The sequence below is a fragment of the Danio rerio genome, chromosome 5, assembly GCF_052040795.2.
Source record: "Danio rerio strain M-AB ecotype USA chromosome 5, GRCz13ab, whole genome shotgun sequence".
NCBI classification, from domain to species: Eukaryota; Metazoa; Chordata; class Actinopteri; order Cypriniformes; family Danionidae; genus Danio; species Danio rerio.
The window spans coordinates 62,468,626-62,490,999 of record NC_141025.1 but is presented as its reverse complement, the minus strand read 5'-3'; the positions used below and the strand labels follow the sequence as shown (position 1 = coordinate 62,490,999).

Genomic DNA, 22,374 nt, shown 5'->3' with positions numbered 1-22,374 from the left:
TTCCCTCACTCTTGAACAAAACCCCAAGATACTTGAACTCCACAACCTGGGGTAAGGACTTTCCTCCAACCTGGAGATGGCAAACCACCTTTTTCTGAAGGAGTACAATGGCCTCGGACTTGAAGGTGCTGATTCTCTTCCCAGCTGCTTCACCCTCGGCACCAAACCGCCCCAGTGCATGCTGAAGGTCCACGTTCGATGAAGCCAAGAGATGAAACCCTGTGGTCCCCGAACCAGACCCCCTCTAGCCCAAGGCTGTGCTTTGAAATTCTGTCCATAAAACTATGAACAGAATTGGGGACAAAGGGTAGCCCTGTCAGAGCCCAACATGCACTGGAAACAAGTCTGACTTATTGCCGGCAATGCGAACTATACTCCTACTCTGTTCATACAGGGACGAGATAGCCCATGACATAGCGCCTCTTACCCCAATACTCCCCCAAGCACCCTCAATCAGGATGCCACGACGGACACAATCGAATGCCTTCTCCAAGTCCACAAAACACATGAGGACTGGTTGGACATACTCCCATGAACCCTTGAGCACCCTGGTGAGGGTATAGAGCTGGTCCAGTGTGCCACGGCCCGGATGCAAACCGTATTGTTCCTCCTAGACCCTAGGTTCAACCATCGATTGGATTCTCCTCTCCAGTTCCCTTACATGGTATTTCCCAGCCAAAACAATACAACCAAACATAGAAATAAACTAAACAAATGTTAAAAAATGAAAAAACAACAATGAATTGCATTCAATTATATTAAAGTACAACATTATAATGTCGATGTAATACTCAGAATTATCTTTTCAGCTTTCATGGCTTTTCATCATTTTATTTTTAATATAATATCAAAAACATCCATAGTTCATTTAACATGACTTTATCAATTTAAATCTGGCAAAAGTCTACAGTAACACTTCGTAAAGTAGATGATTAATGAATCATTATGTCTCTGCTTTTAAAAGCATGTCTTGATCGTTGCTAAGATGATAGAGACATGGTGCAGTGCAGGTCTTGCCTTAAACACGGTGGTCATAGTCAGTAACTGGACCAAAATGCATCTACAGGCTCTCTTTATCTGATCAATGGGCCTCTCCAGACTCTCCGACTGTTAATTGATGAAGTAATCCAGTCATTAATCACTGTTGGAGGCTAATGAGAGACGTCAGAGTAAATAATGCTGTAGCCTTGTCGCTGTTGCCATCATCATCATCATCATCAACAGTTTCCTTTGCGGGTGGACAGAAGAGAGTGCAGCAGGATGCCTGAGAAAACAGAAAACCAGCAACACAATAAAAAAGGTAAATATACTCAGTATTAAAAAGGTTTACATTGTTTATTTCACCCAAAACTCCTAAAACTCACAAACCTAATTAATTGCTAAAAATTGTTTAGTATTTTGTTATGTTAATCAAAACTATTTAAGAAAATGATTAAAGGTTTCCAACATTCACAATAGAATAAGGGTTAGTAAATGATAGCAGAATTGACATTTTTGTGTGAACCTTTCCTTTAAATAATATTTACATACATTTACAGTGCAACGGAAAGTATTCATAGCGCTTCAATTTTTCAACATTTTTTTTTGTTACGGCCTTATTCCAATGGATTAAATGAATTTATTTCCTCAAAACTCAACACACAATACCTCATAAAGACAAGGTAAAAAAAAAAGATGTTTTGAAATTGTTGCAAATTTATTAAAAATAAAAGCTGAAAAATCACACGTACATAAGTATTCACAACCTTTGCTCTATACTTTGTTGATGCACCTTTGGCAGCAATTACAACCTCAAGTCTTTTTGAATATGATGCCACAAGCTTGGCACACCTGCTTTGGGAAATTTTCTCCCATTCCTCTTTGCAGTACCTATCAAGCTCTATCGGGTGGGATGGGAAATGACAGTGTACAGCCATTTTCAGATCTCTCCACTCAAGAACATTCACTGAGTTGTTGTGAGGCCACTCCATTAATATTTTGGCTTGCTGCATAGATGGTTGTCAGTCTGTAAGGTTCTTCTCTCTCCACAGAAGAATGCTGGAGCTCAGGCAGACCTCCCTGACTGAGGCCCTTCTCCCCTTATCACTCAACTTAGATGGCCGGCCAGGTTTAGAAAGAGTCCAGGTGGTTCCAAACATTATCCAATTACAGTAGATGGAGGCCACTGTGCTCATTGGAACTTTCAGAGCAGCAGAAATTTTTCTGTAACTATCCCCAGCCTAGTGTCTCGAGACAATCGAGGTCTCGGAGGTCTACAGACAATTCCTTTGTCGTCTTGCTTGGTTTGTGCTTTGACATGCACTATCAACCCTGGGAACTTATATAGACAGGTGTTTGCCTTATTTAATCATGTCCAATCAACCAAATTTGCCACAGGAGAACTCCAATTAAGCTGCTGAAGTGTCTCAAGAATGATCAGTGGAAACAGAATGTAGTTGAGCTAAATTTAGACCTTAATGGCAAAGGGTGTGAATAGTGATATACATGTGATTTGTCAGGTTTTTTTAGTTTAAAAAAAATTAGTTTTAAACAATTTCAAAAAATCTTTTTTCACATTGAAATTATGAGGTATTGTGTGTAGAATTTTGAAGAAATAAATTAATTTAATCCATTTTGGAATAAGGCTGTGACAAAAAAAAATGTGGAAAAACTGTAGCTTTATGAATACTTTTCAGTATTAAGAACAATGTGCATAGAATTAAATCAATTTACAACATTTATGGGTGTTTTTTTTTTAAGTTGTTTTAAATAATGTATTATTTTATTGTCTTTCAGATATCAATCTATACTAACAATCAAGAAATTGTGATAAAAGACAAAATCATCATCATCACAAAAAAGTTATAATACATATACAGGGTTATAACAGCATAGTCTTTTACTAAACTTTTAATTAATCCAATATTTTTGGTATATACATATTATATATAGCCAGACATCAATGGAAGCAGATATGGTCCTATTAGTATTTGTGGTGTACAAGCATATATCTATTTTACGGATGCAATAAATCCAATATGTTTTGGTGAACATATGTGGTGTTAATCAGCTCTTATTATTTATTATTATTTACTATTATTTATTATTTTGTGTTTTGTTGTGATAAAATCAGTAACCTACACCTTCTTTTGTATTAAATTAATCATTAAGAACTAGTTGTCATTGATCATTAATCATTGAACTGAGTATACAATTAAAGTGCAGTAAGGTTAAAACAGTTTACATGAGTCTATGTATTGGTGAGTTTATTTATTTATTTTATCTCATGTATGCTCCATGAAAGACTTTTAAATGAATAGGACGATGAGCCTTGAAGTATATACATTACAAGATGCATATGTATTTTTCTTTAAATTGTTGTTTCTATTTATATATATATATATATATATATATATATATATATATATATATATATATATATATATATATATATATATATATATATATATATATATATAAAATTACGCAATTAAAAACAATACTGTCGGCGCAATAGCCTAGTGGTTAGCACTGACATATGGTGCAGTATCACATCACGGAGACCAGAGTTCAAATCCCGGCCCCCCTCTCTCTCTCTCTACAACTTCGCTACCTGTCTCAATACTATCCTATCTAATTAAAGGCAAAAAAGTCAAAAATAAATTTTTAAAAAAACTTTTAAACAATATTTATATACTTGAGAAAGGCATACCTGTGGCTACCGACACGTTGAGTGACTCTACTCCAGGATGCATGTGTCTACGTGGAGGGATTGTAATCAGAACATCACACAGCTGACGCAGTTCTGAAGAGAGACCGTCACCCTCTCCACCTGACAGCATACACACAAACACATTAGCATAAACAGTGTAGATGAAAGCAATTACTACTCTATATAGGTTTGTAAATGTACCCATTAACAGCAGTGTTGGTCTGGACATCTTGAAATCCGAACATGACAAAACATTGGATTGAGAACTGCCTTCTTCCAACCCAACAGTGCCGACTACCTGCCAACCTTCCTCCACCTTCACCTTTAATGTCAAACAACATTAGTAACAGCCATTAAATAATGAAAAAAAAAAAACTAATGAATGAGCATAAGATTTTTTAAAATAACTAAAAAGTCTCAGTCAAAAACTCAATGGTTTTCTTTAACTGCCCCCTACAGGCTACAGATATATATTTATATAATTATTATTATTATTATAATTTTTAAACAAATTCTCAGGGATTTATATGGGTTTAGAAAGTCAAATCTCAAATTCTCTTTTATTTCCTTTTTAAAAACTACATGTTTTGCTATGCCAATGTAAACTAAACTAAATGTATGTTATGAAAATTCCCTTTAAAATATCCACTTTCAAATAAAGCAATTATGCTTTAATATAAGCTACAGAACATATTTCACTGGGTGTGATTTTGTTTTTTTTTTATACTGACAATAGTTTACCCAGGTATTGGCTTTTCTTACTTTTAAACAGTCTTACCATGTTTTTGCTTTAATTTGATGAAATTTTCCAAACTATCAAATTTTTGCGAACAAAAGAAACAAAATTAGCTAAAAACTATACATTTTTTTGTATTTGTAGAAAAAAATCATTATGACTAATATTCTTAGCAATAGCAACTGTAATAGTTACTTGTAAAATTTTGTGTTTAACTTATGACGTCAACTGTGAACAGGTTGGGGAAAATAGGAGAAATTGGATTGCAAATGAATGATCTAGAGAGATAAGCAGGTCGCACACCAGAAGCGCCGCTCGCCCCGCAGCGCCATGTACTTTAGAATTCTAAAAATAGGTTTCTATCAGGATACACACACTGGCGCCTCAAGTCGGCGGCGTCCGGCGACGGCTCAGGACGCAGTTCATTTTTCAGCCGCGCCACAGAGCGCCATCTGATTAGTTTCATGTTAAATATCCTTCGAATGTGCGCGTCTGGTGTGTGATACTTTAAACTGTCATGTACGCGCCGTGTCGCGGCGCTTCTGGTGTGTGACCTGCTATACAGATACAGATACAGACTGCCTCAAATCAGAACTTTTATTTTCTTTCCAAACTTTTCTTCCTTCATCATTTTCAATGAAATTGTATTACTTAATTTGTATTATATTTTTTCTTACAATACAAATTTATCCCAAATAATGTACAAATGAATATAATTGTATTAATTTTTTGCAACAAGACCTTGCAAAGCAATATGGCAGTCAAAATGAAAACAAAACGCAGTTTACCTCCCTATTTATGACCAGTCTTTAAACAACTAAATTTTACTCAAAACCAGGGTTTCTGAAGGTTTCAACAAGTTAAGTTTAAGACTTTTAAAGACATTTTTAAAATCATTATGAATGAAATTTTACACTAAAGTGCTTAATGCTAACGAATTGTCAAATGGATCAGATAGAAAATATTTTTATTTGCCTAATTTAAAAAATTACCTTTTTAAATTAAAAGTTTAAAGTTTTATTGAGATGGATTGTTGGTGATTGCATGGGTTTTAAGAACAAAGGAAAATTAAGACCTGTTAAAAAAAAAAGATTTAAGACCTACAACACAATATTTCAGTACATTTAAGACTTTTTAAGGCCTAAAATTTTGATTTTGAGATAAGGCATTTTAAGTCTTTTAAGACCTTGCAGAAACCCTAAAAACTGCAAAGCATTTAAAAAATTTTATGCTTTTAAAAATGTATTACCCCCCCTTAAAAAGTAAAAACAGTCCTTGCGCTCCATAGGAAACGCTGAACTAAACAACAAAAGTATTATTTAACTGCCCTCTTCAGGCCATACAGAGAAGTGAACTAGAGCGGTAAGCTTCCAGACCTTTATCATGCGTTTCAAATTGCTGCAGCCAAACACATCCATGACCTCCATCACCCCAGCGCTGGCTTTGCTTACAGTAGGCGTCAGAGGACAGCTATCAAAACAAAACAAAAAATAAAATATTTAATTAAAAAATACATTTCAGAAGACTAAAATGCATTAAACACAAATGCTAAGTTTACCTGTTATTAATGCTGCTGACAATCCGATCCACTCCTAGATAGTATGCAGACCGCAAAATGGCACCAAGATTCATCGGATCCTGCACTCCATCCAAAACCAGCCATAAGGGCCTCTGATTCTTCACCTCAAGAGATGTTATTGGTCTTTCTTCTTTGATAAACCCAAGACAACTTGCTTGCAGACACAGTCCCTGGTGTACCTTTCCATCACACATCTTCTCAAGCGTTTGTTTATTAACTCTTTTTATCTGTACACCACGTCTGATGGCCTCCTGACAGACCCTTAGAATGGCATCTCTCTCCGGCCCTTCGCCACTTTTCACAAACAGACAACTTGCACTCCTTCTTCCCCGAGTGAGAGCCAATAAACATGGGGCCACACCAAACACAATCTCAAACTCTTTATCTTGATTTGGTTGGGAGTCTTTACGGATGCTACTAGATTCTGATTCGCTAAGATCCTCAAACCTCAGTTTCTGAAGTTCTGATGACAGCTTTTTCCCTGTTTTTGAAAAATGAACTGCCTGGGATGGTTTTCTCTGACTTTTTGTTGATTTGTGAATTTCATTTCTGTTTGTGGCAAATGTTTTTTTGAGTTTATTGGAGGAAAATTTCTCGTCTGACCTTAAAACAAGGTCTCTTCGATAGAAGAATGATCTTGTGCAAATTTGCTGTGCATAAAATACTGGTGTGAAATACAATTCATTCAGCCCTACAAAACATCTTTTGCTTGTTTGGCTGGACACCTGGTACACTCTAATACTTGTTTTCCACACTTGCATATTTGCAACTGATGAATGTTTAAAAAAAAAGAAAAAAGAAAAAATGTTTCTTTAAAAAAACAACGTAAACAAGTTGATTTGTTGGTTTTAGATTCGTTTGGCACTGATGTAAAATTGGTTTTGAATGTACACATTTGTTTACGGTGCCTATATTTTAACCCACGTTACTTTGAATATTTGGTCTGAATTAGCATGCAAGTACACCTTTAAAACAACATTAGCTCTAACCTTATTAAACTGACTGTGAACAACGTACTTTGATACTGGCTGCTAATATAATTTCCTCGTTTAAAATTAGCAAATGAGACATTTCTGATGAAAGGACAATCTCTAAATGTGCAAATACACCATATTTACCCCAGTCCGTTTGGTTCTTGTCATCTGGTTAGGCTACAATACACATTTAGAAATTCGAGCTGGTATAGTCTGGCAAACTAAGGAGGTCAGCTCAACGCAATATGTTTATTTTAAATGTAAGATTCCTTTTCACTAAAAACCTCAAAACATTTCAAACAAAGCAAAAATGTCTATAGTTCCCAAGTAAAATGCGACATAAGGAAACTAAATAATCGACCGTGTTTAACAAACATGTGGAACAGCTTTCAGTTTGTTGCCAGTGGGTGACAGGAAAAGTAAATGTGTTACCGCTTGCAGATCAGTAGTGAGCACCGGTCATTTATCAGAAGTTCGATCTCAAAGCAGCACAGGCTGATTTGAGAACAGCATATGTTTGCCAGTACTGAGCATGCGTGCATATGGCTTCCGGCCGCTTCCGTTTTAGATTGTTACTATGCAACAAGACGCTCTGATGTGTGGCGTTAACTGTTTTCAGCAGTATTGCATTCACGAGTGAATTATATCAAAACATTTTAAGCTGCCTTAGTCTTGATGTGAGTGTTTTTATAGTAACCGGTGGGAGTTCTACACTATATGTGAAGACTTTTATCTTTTGACGCTGTGTGTCAGATATGGCTGACGGCTGGTGCTCTGACAACGGAGAATCGGTTTACCGTTCCAGGGATGCAGTTAAAAACTTCCGAATACGGTAAGACACGTCGCCTGTGTGCATGTATAACAAACTGATGTATATATTTTAAAGCATTATGAACTATTTTGGACACGGTACTGTGGTGTTGTTTTGGAAGAGCTGTGAAAATACCACAGTAAATTAAAGGGATAGATAGTTCCCCTAAAACTGAAAACTCTGTCATCATTTACTCGCCCTGCTTTTTTCAAACCTTTTCTTTAAGTTTCTTTATATTGCTGAACACAGTAATTCTTCAAAATAGCTTCTCTTCTATAAAAAAAGAAATACTTGAGGCTGAGTAAATACATTAGAAATTGTATCCCTTTGAAAACTATCCCTTTAAATTTTACTTATTTCTATATTATATCAGAGTAACATTGTATTGCATACATCATTACTCTGTGATTTTGTTTAGTTTAGTTTATTTCTCAGTGTACATTAATCATTCACCTAGAACGTAAATATACTTATATTAACCCAAAGACTAGTTTTCATTATTAAGGTAAAGTTGGTTTTATATTCACACATTAATTCAGTGACAACTTGTGACACATTCCCTGCATCGTTTACTACGGCACTTAGAAGATTCGTTCTAAAATAACCTGCAAATGTGACTTGAAAACAACATTACACTGTTTATTTGACTGTGAACAATGTTGTACTTTGATAGTCATTGGCTGCTAATATGATTTCGCTATTTAGAGTTTGCAAATAATACTTTTATGAAATTATATTAGGAGAAAGTCTGAATGTGCGAATATAAAACCAACTTTACCTTTATGTTTTCATTGGTAGTCCCTTTGCCAGATGTTAAAGGCCATACCAATAAAAAAACAAATTCAACTAAAAACAAAACTCAATTAAACAACAGAAAACAACCACAACAACATCAAAAAGCCCAGTGTTCAAAATATTGAATAATAATAAGAAAATTTCTAAAAATGATACTCAAAAAAATCACAATCTCTAACAGATTGTGGTATCTTATTTCACTGATGGGATGCTTTCAAAGAAAAACAAGCTTGACCAAAACAAGTTTTTTAAGTTGAATAGTACAATCAGCTCTATCTGTACCTCAAGTCTTTTGTTTTCTACAGATTTAAACTAGAAAAAAGTTTTACGCAGCGGATGTCCTTCTTGCTGCAACCCCTTACTGGGAGACATCCATATACACTCATTCACATATATACACTACAGACAATTTAGCTTGCCCAACCAATTCACCTATACCACATGTCTTTAGACTGTGGGGGAAATAAGAGCACCGGGAGGAAAACTACATCAACACTGGGATGGGGAGAACATGCAAACTCCACACAGAAATGCTAACTGACCCAGCCAAGACTCAAACCAGCGACCTTTTTGCTGTGAGCGATTGTGCTCCCCACTGCGCCACGGTGATGCCAATCTTTTAAACTGCACAACCATTTTTAAACTTGATTTTTTCCCAACCAAGCAGGCTATGGTTTTTTTAAATATTGAAAAAAAAATTTTTTTTTTACTAAAATCTTTACTAAAAAATTCCAAAAGAAATTACTAAATTACTAAAAAATTACTAATACTTTCCTTCTTAGACTTTAAAGACCTGAAACTTGCCTATAGCACTTATTCATTGTTGCTCTAACAGTTGTGTAAATTGCTTCCTTGTCCTCATTTGTAAGTCGCTTTGGATAAAAGCGTCTGCTAAATGACTAAATGTAAATGTAAATAGTACAGTGTTGAAAACTAAACTTTTTATCCAAAATTTGTTGTTCTTGTTTATATAATATTTATATAGTTCTTTTTATATAATAATTCGAAAGGTTTCAAAACTGTAAAACTTGTTTTTGTGTTAAACCAAATTATCAGACAATTCATATGAGAGAGGATCGTAGAATTTATATACATTTTTGTAGCCTTATTTGATAAAGAATTTCCAATAAACCTAAAATTACCTATATTCAATTTGACCTTGTTACATACCTTTTTATATGTGTTTTAAAACCAAGACAGGAGTCCAGACAAACCCATAGGTATTTACACTCTGTGACATCTTGAACTTTCTCTCCTGAGATAACAACATCCTGTTTTGTTTCAATACGCATGTACTTCTCTAAATGACATGAAGCTATTTTTGACACATTTAATTTTGTGAAACTGCAACTGTTTTTTTGTAAAAGTTTTCACAATGATTCTGTATAATAACTAAATCAATAGTGCTGTGTTTACATGGTATTCAAACATTACTAAAACTAAGCCACTGTAAAACATTGTATCACCTTGTTACTTTTACTGTTTCTGTTTCAGAGTGCGCATTCAGCGTGTGACCTCCACAGCAGCCCTGTCTGAACACCTCCATCAGCAAGTGCTTTCTCAGCAGGAGAGAGGAGTTATAGAGTTGGAAACCTTCAGCACTCAGACGGCCTCCTGTATGTCAAAGACAGATATTAACCTGATAAAGGGATGGCTCACACAACAATGAGAATTTGCTATTTATTTACTCACTCTTTAGACCTAATTCAAATGCTTATTACGGTTTAGATTATTTTCTTACTTTTTAAAAAATACATACAATATATATTTTTAAATATCTATTGGATAGAACAGTAGAGAGTGTAGAGTAATCCATGGGGAGCAGAGAATGGGGAAGAATTAGTAAAGAACCTTGAGCCAAGAATTGAGCAAATCAATGCTATGTGCCAATACACTTAAAGAGCCCTATTTTGCATTAAGAAAGGTCATATTTGGTTTTGGGTTCTCCAACAACAGGTTGATATACATGCAAGGTCAAAAACACTTTGATTGTCTTATAATATGCATTTTTTTACCTAATTATCCCAACGACTCCCATATGATTTGTTCAGTGATTCATTTGTTCCCAAACCCCTCTTTAGCATGAGGTTAATCTGCGCTGATTGCTGCAATGACCCAGTCTGTTGTGATTGGTTGACAGCGTTCAGTGCAAGACAGAGAGAAACAGAAATGCCCAAGAAGTAGTCAGAGCACAGCGTATATGTGTGAGCCCAATGCAGAAATGCTTTAAAGCAATGCAGTTAAACATCAGCAAATTCCTCTATTCTTAACCACAACCCTAAGTAATAACAACGACACACATTCAGTATTAATCCACACACTGGAAAAAGTTTAACTGAACAGCTGATGGTGGCCATAGTACACATCCAGTTTTCAATGTGGTTTTGGATGCGATATGAGAGATATATTACAAGCCCTAACCTATAACAGATACATGATTACAAGCCACATGGAGCAATTACAAATACATCTTTTGCAAACTGCAGCAAACGAGACATTTTACAGACAAAAGATCCAGACGAATGATGAATAATTTTAACAACTCTGAGTCAAATCTTTTATTTAAAAAAATTATATTTTTTCAGATTTAACCCTCAGCTGGATGTTTTAATTTACTTAAAGCTGTGTTGCACACTGCATGGAAGATCATTTTTAAAAACCCATAATAGTGGCTCTTTAACCTGTAGGGTATTGCAGCCAACATTACTCTTAAATGTTGACAACTTGTTAGCCTCTACCACTAGTATTAATTGTGTATTTCAACTCCTAGATTTGTGAAAATGGATCATATTTGATTTTGTATTAATGTTATTAATGTTGTATTAATGGGTAAGTGATTATGATGACAAAGCTCATGAATAAAATTAGTCAAAGTTAAAGTCTAGCTATATCTTAAACAGATGTGGTGTGACACCCTGCGATAAAAGATACTTTTTCTTTTTGTCTGCTATGTGCTCATTATAGGTTATTGAAATTGAGCTTTTTGGTCAGCAAAAGTCAGGGAATTTGACATTTGGCTTAGAGTGAAAATCCTGTATACTGTATAGCGTCCATCATGTTTACATAAAAAATTATTTTGCTTTTGTCATCTTATTTTAAATATTAGAGAGCTTAGGTAACTTCTTTAGAACCAGTCAGTAGTTCCTGGCAAGTGAATTTACACATTCTCTTAAAATTGATAAGGAAGTTATCCAAATAAGCTTTGTTTCAGAGCTGCAGTCCACTTCTATAAAAGTGTATAAAACTTCGATTAAAAAAAACAAAAAAAACAAACATTTTACAACATTTTTTAAACGTAATTATTTTATAATCTAAATATCCTTTAGAATTAAAAGTTTTTGTCCCTTAAAAATGTTAATGCATGTTAGCATTATCCTGCTGTCGTATAGTTATATAACCAGTAGTTATAAATGGTGCTAAAATTATAATAATATCACTTATTAAATTATTTTCTGTGACAATATGTTCATTCATTCATTTATTTTCTTTTCGACTTAGTCCTTTTATTAATCCGGGGTCGCCATAGCGGAATGCACCACCAACTTATCCAGCACATTTTACACAGTGGATGCCCTTCCAGCTGCAACCCATCTCTGTTAAACATCCACACACACTCATTCACACACATACACTATGGACAATTTAGCCTGCCAAATCAAAAAATTATTAATCAAAAATTATTTATCATGATAAATAAAAAAAATTGAGTGAACTATCCCTTAAAACTCTTTCCATGGTATTTTGTGAATGACAATTATTATTTTTTTTTTATATAATGCAGCGACTGATGAGGAGGAGCTTGTGGTTGCTTGGCAAGAGAAGTTCTTTAGTCAGGTAGGTGATTAGTGTAAGAGTAAAGCTGTGTGATATTAAGCTGTCATCTGGCTACTCGTTACTTCTTTGTTATGTGATGTGTCTGCTTGTGATGTGTCATACTTTTTTTGCAGTATGAAGTGGACCTTTACCAGACAGAGTCAAACTGCCAGACACCACTGGAGCGTCAGTATCACACGGATATAATGGCAATGGAAAGATCCAAAAGAAGGCAAAACCAGCGCATTTTCACCTACACAGATTTTGATCGCTTTTCCAAGTGGGAAGAGGTTGGTTTCTGTTTTCTTTTGAAAGCCTCACAAAACATGATAAATAAGAATTTCAATTTTTCATGAAAACAATTAAGCACTTTTTAAGACTATTTAATAAGCACAAAAGAAAGTTTTTTTTTTTTTTTTTTTTGGTATGTTATAGATTTTTTTTCCAGTGGAAGTTAGATTGAATTAGATTAGGTTGTTTCTTTAATACTCTTGCAAAGGAGAAATTCCATTTTACCAAGCAATATAATTAACAGGTTTAAAAATATTTTACAGTTTAATTTATTAGCTACTGACAAAAGAAATAAAGAATTTTGGGTGAACTAAGGAGGATTTGGTATTAAAGAGCCATGAAACATCTGAATAAACATAAACAAAAACATTAATCACACACTTACCAAAACTGTAGACAGGACAATCAACACGAACTGGAGCCGCATCTTTTTTTAAAGAAGACGGGTGGCACATCCAGATTTCACAATTTCCAGATTTGAAAAGCTCTTGGGTAAAAAATGTTTCTTACAAATATAATTTTGTCATGTGTTAGCAGACCACTATAATCCAAAAATGTGGGTCCACACGCAAGTGGTGCTCTTATCACGGGAAAATGGAAACAAAACCTTTGTTGCGGCACATTTGTAAACGGTACACTGACAACCCATGTCTTCAAACAATTCTCCCTCCAATTGTTTTAATTACGGTTGGCAAAACAACTTGGCGTCTCTCTGCCGTCTGAACACTGTAACATGTAAAAACTTCTTCTAAGCTATATCATTCATATTAATGAAGTTGCACCTCATTCACAGTAGAGTGCGTTGATTGGTTCGAACCAAGTCTTTCTTATGAATTAATAATGTAAAGACGTCACGTTGTTCCAGCCGGTACAGACAGCCAGTCTACCAATTTTGTAAATTATATGTGTCCTAATAGTGTTTTAGCAGCGTGGGACACATACATGACTGTCAACATCTCAAAAAAGTGTTTTGGTGTCTCATGACCCTTTAAAGGTGCCCTTTAAATCTGCCTAGTTACCGAGGCATAGTCGACTAATAATCAGTCTCTTTTGTCGAGTTTAATTATAAGTTGGCTGATAAGTTATCCACAGTGCAACTTGGGGGCAAAATAGGTCACTCCGATTATTTATATTAGATAGCTTAGATAAATAATATTTGTTAAAATATTTTTTTGACAGCTTATATGATTATTTTGCATGTGTTTATTTCAGAGAGCACTGAGAGCTGTATCAGAGCAGAGCTCATAAATTCATTTCAATTCACCTTTATTTGTATAGCGCCTTTACAATGCAGGTTGTGTCAAAGCAGCTTCATATAAATGGTCATAGTAAATTGGAACAGTGTAGTTCAGTTTGTAGTGTTTAAGTTCAGTTCAGTTTAGCTCCATTCAGTGTGGTTTAATAATCACTATTGAGGGTCCAAACACTGTAGAGCAAATCCATCGAAGTGTAGCTCTACCAATTCCAAACCATGCAAGTTAGTGGTGATAGCGGAGAGGGGAAAAAAAGTGAAGAAAAAAAACCTTGAGAGAAATCAGACTCATTTGGGCATGACCATTTTAATTTCTCTGCTGGATAAACGTCTTGTGCAGAGGCTAGACGATGAGCCTCAGCGAAGACTCGTCCGTCCCTGAAGCGTCACAAGAATCAGTCTCATGCTCTCCATGACCACTACAGAAGCAGCTCAGGATACGGCCTGGTCCAGGGTATGGAAACCTTGGGATCATCTCGTCTCTGTTCTTGGATCGGATCAGTGACTCTGGATAGTCTGAGGGCCTTGGGAAGAGTATCCCTAGGTGGAAATAGAGAAATAAAGAAAATAATAACGTAGCTGCTGTTTATAGTGTATATAAACAAGATGCAGAAACCTTTTGAAAATCGCTAAGTAATGCACTGAGTGTATGCTTTACTAAACAGATAGATCTTTAATCTAGTTTTGAACTGTGAGAGTTTGTCTGAGCCTCTGACATTATCAGGAAGGCTATTCCAGAGTTTAGGAGCCATAACGGAGAAAGCTCGACCACCTTTACTCAACTTTGCTATTCTAGGTACTACCAGAAGCCCTGAGTTTTAAGATCTTAAAGAGCAAGTTGGATTGTAGCGAGACAGAAGGTTGGTTAGATTAACAGGAGCTAGATTATTTAAAGCTTTATATGTAAGAAGCAATATTTTGAATTCAATACGAAACCTACAGTAACAGGCACCCAGTGTATGGACGATAAAATTGGGGTGATATGATCATATTTTCTAGACCTGGTAAGAACTCTGACAGCTGCATTTTGTACTAGCTGAAGTTTGTTAATAGAGGATGCTGGGCAGCTAGCAAACAGTGCATTACAGTAGTCCAGCCTGAAGTCATAAAAGCATTAATATTTTTGACATTTCCAAATATTGTCAGTTAGGACTTTCTGATTCTAGGGGTGTTTTATGGGCTAATAAATGAGCATATAAAACTTACTGCATAATTTTTTAACCTACCTAAGCCACATACCTACTATGTAGATATAAGATAACATGAGACTCTGAAATGAAGTTGAATAAATACTTTTGATATACATTAAAACCGAAAATATAATATAAAATAAAATAATAATTATTTTCATAGCAAAAGTTCTCAAGTTTCTTATTAACAAAACAATTATGAAACTATTTTGGTAAAATAAGACTTGGACATGATTTTGAGCAGTGTGGTTAGATTGACCATAGCTACATCAATCTTGGCTACATCTGTTTGTACAATTATCTAAAGTTGCATTTTTTTTTGGCAGCAAGCTCAGAGTCTGGTGATTCCAGCTCAGCCTACACCTACTTTCCTAGCAGAACGCATGGCCAATGTAAGACACAGGAGACAAGAGAGGCGTCCCGCGTAAGTATAAAAAAACCAATTTGTTTTCTGTAAAGAGTTGATCACATTTTGGACATTTTAGAGGTTTACTGGTACACAAATAATTTTTTGATTTAATTATTAATATTATCATTCATTTATTCATTTTCCTTTGGCTTAGCCCCTGATTTTTCAGAGCTAACCACAGTGGAATGAAACACCAATTACTCCGGCATTATTATTATTTAATTTTTATTTATTTATTATTATTTTGTTTGTTATATAGAGAGTCGAATGTTCCCAAGTCCCGTTTAATCACATGGGAACCTTCAGAGGAGTTTGTGAAGAACAGTCACATCATCAACACGCCAGTGCAGACCATGTACATCATGGCTGATCTTGGACCTACAGGAAAGTATGTGAGACAATGCTTGCCATTTAAAGAAGCCATATCATACAATTTTCTAGAATTTAGTTGACCTGAGGGGCCACTTATTACACTACTTAAGGGCTTTGCTTTCACACTGTGTAGTTTAAAGTCACCATTTTCCTCTTCAGCTGTAAGACTTTTGTCCACATACCCTGTATATGTCACACAACAGACACTTGCATGTGAGTTATAGTCATAGATTGGTGTATTTTCTATAGAACAACACAATCAACTCACTTAACTATTTTACAGGTTGGGCCTGAAAGAGAATGAATATGTTTTATGCACAATAAAAGCGGACGGCAATGGAGTAATCTCAATAAAACCAGACTTTAACAACAACAGAGGAGCCTACAGGCAAGACCCACCTCTGTTCTCTTTCTATTCACTTTTCTGGAGAAGTACATGTTTGAATTCACCGTGATTACAGATGTTTCTGACTATCATTTACACCAGGCTGGAAACAGAGGGGGAGAAGAGGGAAGTGTGGAGGTTGTATCTGGAGAACGCCTCATCAGACATTCAAGCAGAGGAGAAAGACAGAGAGCAGCGCATGTACCGAGATGTAAGTACTATAATATGCATTGATTGTCAAAATGCATGTAATATTATGACTTTAGGTTCTGGTCAATATTTTCAATTTCATTTTATGAAGTTATGAGATGCTAAAACTGAAAAAAAGAGCTAAGTAGACATATAAAAATAAACTCATAACAGCAAATAATTAATTACCTTAAATAACTGAAAATATAGAATAATTTTATATTGTATTTTTATTATTTTTATAAAAGATTTAATTGTTTTAAGCTGAACATTTTAAAATAATTGAAAACAATAATTAATAATAATAATAATACCTTTTATTAATAGGCGCCTTTCAAAGCACTCAAAGACACCACCTTACAATATGTCACAAGCACATCATAAAATACAAGACAGAAGAATAATAAACATAATATTAAACCAGAAAATCATTAAAAGCAATCCTGAACAGAAAAGCTTTTACCTGTGATTTAAAATTGGAAGTAGAGTCCACATGACGAATATCTAACGACAGGGAATTCCATAACTGTGGTGCTATGCAGCAAAAAAGCTCTGCCTCCGAATTACTTCATCTTAAAATTTGGAAATGATAACATTTCAGCTGTAGAAGATGTTTGTGAGCGCCGAGGAGTGTACCAGTGTAGAAGATCAGAGAGGTAATCGGGTGCCAGGTTGTGAAGATCTCTGTAAGTTAATAGAGGAATTTTATACTGTACATGACAAAGAAGAGGAAGCCAATGCAAGTGAAAGAGACTTGTTGTAATACTACAACACTATATATTCATTTATTCATTCATTTTCTTTTCGGCTTAGTCCCTTTTTTAATCTGGGGTCACCTCAGTGGATTGAACCGCCAACTTGATGGTGTTTTACACAGTGGATGCCCTTCCAGCTGCAACCCATCACTGGGAAGCATTCTTCCTTCTTGCTGTGAGGGGATTGTGCTACCCACTGTGCCACTGCTGCCTTAACACTATATAAATAATGCTAAAATAAGATGGTTTTGAAGTATTTGCACTACTAGTCTATTTGCATAACCTTTTGCTTTGAAAGTATTCCTAATGAGTTGGGAAAAGTGTAACATTCTTAGTTGTTTTTAGATTAAAATGCCCACTGTGTCCTGAAAGTTTCACTCCCACCCTGATCAAATTCACACACCTATAACATTACAGGGTGCATTCCAGTCCAATTTGTGTTTGTCTCATAGGGCCCTATCACACACCTGGCACAATATGGTGCAACATGTCTTTGACGTGATTTGTTGCTATTTTCAGACCAGTGCAATTCTAATTTTCCCTTTTTGCACCACATTGTTTAAATAGCAAATCTATTTGCGCCACTTTAAGGCCGCACTTATACTGCACTGTTCAAGTGACTCAATTCCGATTTTTTTTTTCTCCCATGTGGCACAGATCGGGTACGGCCTTTGTACGTGTAAGCAGGAACAAATCACATGGATTCGTTCACATGGATTCTGATTTACTCAAATCAGACTTAGGCCTTGTTCATAAATAGAAATTCATCCGATATGAATCGGATCTGTGTTCTCGTGTTTGCAGTGTAAGCAGGTAGATCGGATTTTCACCTGTCAATGCGAATGACCTCAAGTATGGCACTTTCTTTTCAGAACAGACTTCAGCAGAGTCTCAAACCTTAAATCTCATTCACGAGAACTTAAACAGCTTTTATATTGTCATATAGCTCAGGTATTTAAGCATGTTAATGAGAGTGAGAGAGCGCAATGTCTGCCACGTAGTCAATATAAACTAATATAAAACTAGTGCATAGCTACATCACATAAATAAATCATGCCATGGACATTACATTAAGATGCCTAAAGGTTTAAAAAAGCCGATATATTAAAAAAAGATGGACAAATTGGACCCTTTCTGACTTAAACTATAGTAAAACAGCTTGTCAAAAGCTGCGTACATATTACATACAGGAATGGAGAAAAGAGCACTCTTTAATTATCAGCTGTTAGTCAGCGTGTGCTCTTTTTTTTTTTTTTTTTTTTCTCAGGGTGATTGTGCCTTTGCCATAAGCTGTGTAAATGCAGACGATCGGATACAAGTCACTTTTAAAAGATGATGTTAGCAGGCCTTCAAAAAAAAGGATACAGTCACAAAATCAGAATTGACCATCAAGATCTGCAGTTTAAATGCAGCCTTTGTGGACTCATGGGTGTGCTGATCTAAAATAAAGGTGTGTTAAGGCACATCGTTGGCGCATTGCTATTTGGAATAAATTAAATATTGACCATTATTATATGCAAATTTCTATTTGTTTTAATAAAAACCAGTATATATTTGTCCACCTGTCGGGTTTTAAAGAATTATGCGTCGTTATATAGGGCATAAGAATAGTATGTGTGTTTTGGATAGAACTATACGTTTTTTTAATCACACTTTGTTATTATTGTTTTTTTATTTGTTTGCTGGAAATTAGAACTGAATTCAGAAATTGTTTTGGAATGAATCTTTAAACTTAACAAACAAAATGAAATATGTAGGCTAATGGATGTTTTCAGTGGTGTGAGTTTCAACCGTTACCTTACTCTATGAAAGTAAAATTGGATATCCATTTTCTATGCTCAATAATGTTTTATACAATTTGCAATGTACTATTAATAAAATGCAGCATATGTTTCATATTAAATACGGGGAAAAAGCATCACTACAACTACTTAAAGTGAACAGCCATGTATTATTGTTGCATAAAACATATTGGAAATCTTTACAGTGGATGTAAACAAAATATATGAAGTAAATAAACTGCAAAAATGCTTTTCTTACTTGGATTTTTTTGTCTTGTTTTTAGTCCAAACATCTAGACAAGAAAAAATATTGTATTATTTTAAAAATATAATGCCATAATTTGTTTTTTTTTTCTTTTAAAGCAAGCAAAATAATCTGCCAATAATCTGGGGTAAGCAATGTAATCATTTGTTTTTCCTTTTGACATTGGCAGATTATTTTGCTTATTTTATAGAAAACACCATTTTGACAAATTCTTTTATAAAACAAGACAAACTTGTTTTGCTGGTCTAGAAAATTTTTCCTGCTTTAAGAATTAATAGATCTCTGGACTATGACTAAGACAAATAATGTAAGTAAAAAAAAAAAACTTTTTTTTTTTTGCAATGTATCACTGCCACTTTACAACACTAGATATAAATATATCAATCTAAAGCATCAGGAACAATCAGGAAAACAAAGATTTCTTAAAATGGCCTGGTTGCTTGGTCATATTTCAGCCTCCATACTATAATTGTCATAGATTTTTGGACAAGAAAACTAGAATGTCCACTTTTCATGTTGACGTATAACTACTGTACATTGTCTGATGTGTTGAAAGTCTTACAAATGTGTGCTAATGGCAGGCATACAAAGATACATTTGTATTAAATTGTTTGTTTATTGTAAACCATAGTGGTGATATGTCTTTTGTGATATACACATTTGTAATATTTCAGTAATTTTATATTTTGTGCAACCCTAAGCAATATGGAATTAATTGAATTGTTTGATTAATCTGAGTCATCATTCTCACTTTTTTTAGCTGTACACACGTCACAAAGATTACCTCAACAGCCTGGTTGGCCAAGACTTTGAAATGGTAAGAACTACGCTTCTTATTGAAACTCAGTGTTATAGTATTTTAGAAATTTTCAGTATTGTTTGAATACATTCTAAATAAAAAAGGCAAAATCAGTCCAAGGCACTCCAAAAATATTAAAAATGTCTTTACTGACATGGTTATTCCTTAAAACAAATATTTGCCTTCATTAGGGTAACAGTCATCTGTTGCCTTGGACTGTTCGTTTGCTGTTTATTTTGATGAATCCCTCACCTAAAGAGCACATTATTTAAGCTACCCCTGAGCACTTTTGTTTGATTTTACATGAAAAAAAAATATTCTAATCGTCTAAACACTTATTTTAGCCACCTCCAGGGATACTCCGTCTGATTGTAAATGGAGAGATTGGTGGGTATAACAGCTATGTTTTTATAAATTAAAATTGTTCTAGTAGTAATATCACTATCCATGCTTAATCTCAGAATGATAATGCTCAATTTTGTTTTTCTTTTAAGTTTCAGCTCAGGGTTATGAGTATGACAATCTGTATGTCCACTTCTTCGTGGATTTACCAAACAGTAAGTCAGCCCTCATACTCATATATGACTCATATGCAGTTTCAATAATATAATCATTTACAAGCCTATCTAGGAGAAGGTTGTGATCAGTAGTGTTATAACTGAGGTGCAACAACACTAACAGAGAGATGCAACCATGATCAGGTGATAAGAGCAGATCATTTGTAGTGCTGTGAAATGCTATAATTTCTTATTGGAAATGGTGAATTTGATAAATATTATTTCTCTCTAAAAATAACATGTTTGAGTTGAAATTATTTTTTATTTTTTTGTAAATTTTATAGAAAAGGCATTATTAAAATGGGTCTATCATTTTTAAATGTTTGTGATCCAGCCGTGTTTTCTATTAATTTGGTAACAATGAATTTGTTAAGATCTGGATCTGTGATCAACTGTTTTATTAGTTTTGTTGGTAAAAGATCTAACAGATGTTGTTGATTCGGAGGAGTTTTTTTTTTCTCACTGTTGAGAAAGTTTAAATTGTATCTTTGATCTGTGGTGCTCTAATTAGTAATAATGTTGTCTCTGATGTCATATTTGCATGTAAAGAATTCAGTTGAGAAACGTTGAAAGATCACAGCCTCCAAGTAGGAAGTAGTTACGCCACAAGTAGATCGGGAGACCTCCATGTGGGAGGGATTTATGCCACAAGTAGGTTAGTTATGGTTTGTAGGGTTACGTCTACATCTTTTTTTCTCTTTTTTCATTATTCTTAGGGGTCTGTTTAGGATTGGAGTAGGTGCTTGCATGTACAAGACATAAAAATAAAAAATTCAAAACCCCTAAGAGGTTTGTAAAGCCCACTTGCATCAAGTCCCACTCATTTGAAGCTGACCTGTCCATTTTAAGCTGGTTCTGACCTTTATTCCTAACTTGTAAAATGCCGATTGGTGCTTGTTATGTTATCTAAATTTTATATGGCTCCACAAAGCAAGCCAGACCTTTAACAATAAATAAAATAAAATTAAATTAAATTAATTCAGACACTAGGGGTGTCATGGTGTAGCACAATCATCTTGCAGCAAGAAGGTCAGCTGGTTCGAGCCTCGCATGGGTCAGTTGGCCTTTCTGTGTGGAGTTTTCATGTTCTCCCCGTGTTTGCATGGGTTTCCTCCGGGTGCTCCGGTTTCCATCTCAAGTCCAAAGACATGCGCTATAGATAAATTGGGTAAGCTACATTTTCTGTAGTGTATGTGTGTAAATGAGTGTGTATGGATATTTCCCAGTGATGGTTTGCAGTTGGAAGGGCATCTGCTGCGTAAAACATATGCTGGATAAGTTGGCGGTTTACTTCACTGTGGCAACCCCAGATTAATAAAGGGACTAAGCCAAAAAGAAAATAAATGAATTAAAGGACACCTCTAAAATTAATGAGGAGCCCAGAGTCTCATCTTCCATTTAAAAGAAAATAACAACAAAGACGACTGACCAAAGAAATAACGTAAAGTTAACATTATTTGACATTTTACTTTAAAGGAGACATAAAAATCTTGCGGAGGTAAATCCAAACTAAAAAACAAAAACTCTCACAAAGAACCCTCTTGCCTGCACATAAATGAAAACAAATTAAACAACATTCACTTGCCTCCCTACTAACCACAGAACATGAGAAAACTTAATAAAACAAAAACACCCTCCTCGTCACATGCGTCTCCGTACATTGATCTCAATAATAGTCAACATTCAGCGTTAAATTTCGACAACATCGCCGAGGAACTACAACACAGGTT

General features: G+C 34.8%; 2 protein-coding genes across 5 annotated transcripts in view; one reads left to right on the top strand and one right to left on the bottom strand.

Moving 5' to 3' along the window:
* Positions 1 to 740: 740 nt before the first annotated feature.
* mrm1 (mitochondrial rRNA methyltransferase 1 homolog (S. cerevisiae)) lies at positions 741 to 7,467 on the bottom strand. Of its 4 annotated transcripts, none has more exons than XM_087252374.1 (6): positions 7,413 to 7,467; positions 5,986 to 6,160; positions 5,804 to 5,897; positions 3,893 to 4,013; positions 3,692 to 3,811; positions 803 to 1,264 (listed from the first exon to the last, which is right to left on the bottom strand). In XM_087252374.1, the coding sequence occupies exons 2-6, from the start codon at positions 6,057 to 6,059 to the stop codon at positions 1,218 to 1,220; spliced, it is 456 nt and encodes a 151-aa protein (XP_087108500.1). In that variant the 5' UTR covers positions 6,060 to 6,160; positions 7,413 to 7,467; the 3' UTR covers positions 803 to 1,217. The 4 variants fall into 4 exon arrangements, 3 of the variants coding, with proteins under 3 accessions (NP_001313395.2, XP_087108500.1, XP_087108499.1); XM_087252373.1 differs by having other exon boundaries at positions 7,125 to 7,417; NM_001326466.2 differs by having other exon boundaries at positions 741 to 1,264; positions 5,986 to 7,418.
* Positions 7,468 to 7,520: 53 nt separating this feature from the next.
* The window catches only part of mks1 (MKS transition zone complex subunit 1), a 28,379-nt gene continuing 13,525 nt past the window's right edge, over positions 7,521 to 22,374 (top strand). The window contains exons 1-11 of the mRNA NM_001077373.2: positions 7,521 to 7,812; positions 10,081 to 10,202; positions 12,368 to 12,420; positions 12,534 to 12,689; positions 15,459 to 15,556; positions 15,801 to 15,929; positions 16,197 to 16,301; positions 16,401 to 16,509; positions 20,049 to 20,105; positions 20,432 to 20,474; positions 20,582 to 20,644. Of these exons, the coding sequence (NP_001070841.2) occupies positions 7,736 to 7,812; positions 10,081 to 10,202; positions 12,368 to 12,420; positions 12,534 to 12,689; positions 15,459 to 15,556; positions 15,801 to 15,929; positions 16,197 to 16,301; positions 16,401 to 16,509; positions 20,049 to 20,105; positions 20,432 to 20,474; positions 20,582 to 20,644 (1,012 nt within the window). The 5' untranslated portion in view covers positions 7,521 to 7,735. The remainder of the gene's footprint in view (positions 7,813 to 10,080; positions 10,203 to 12,367; positions 12,421 to 12,533; positions 12,690 to 15,458; positions 15,557 to 15,800; positions 15,930 to 16,196; positions 16,302 to 16,400; positions 16,510 to 20,048; positions 20,106 to 20,431; positions 20,475 to 20,581; positions 20,645 to 22,374) is intronic.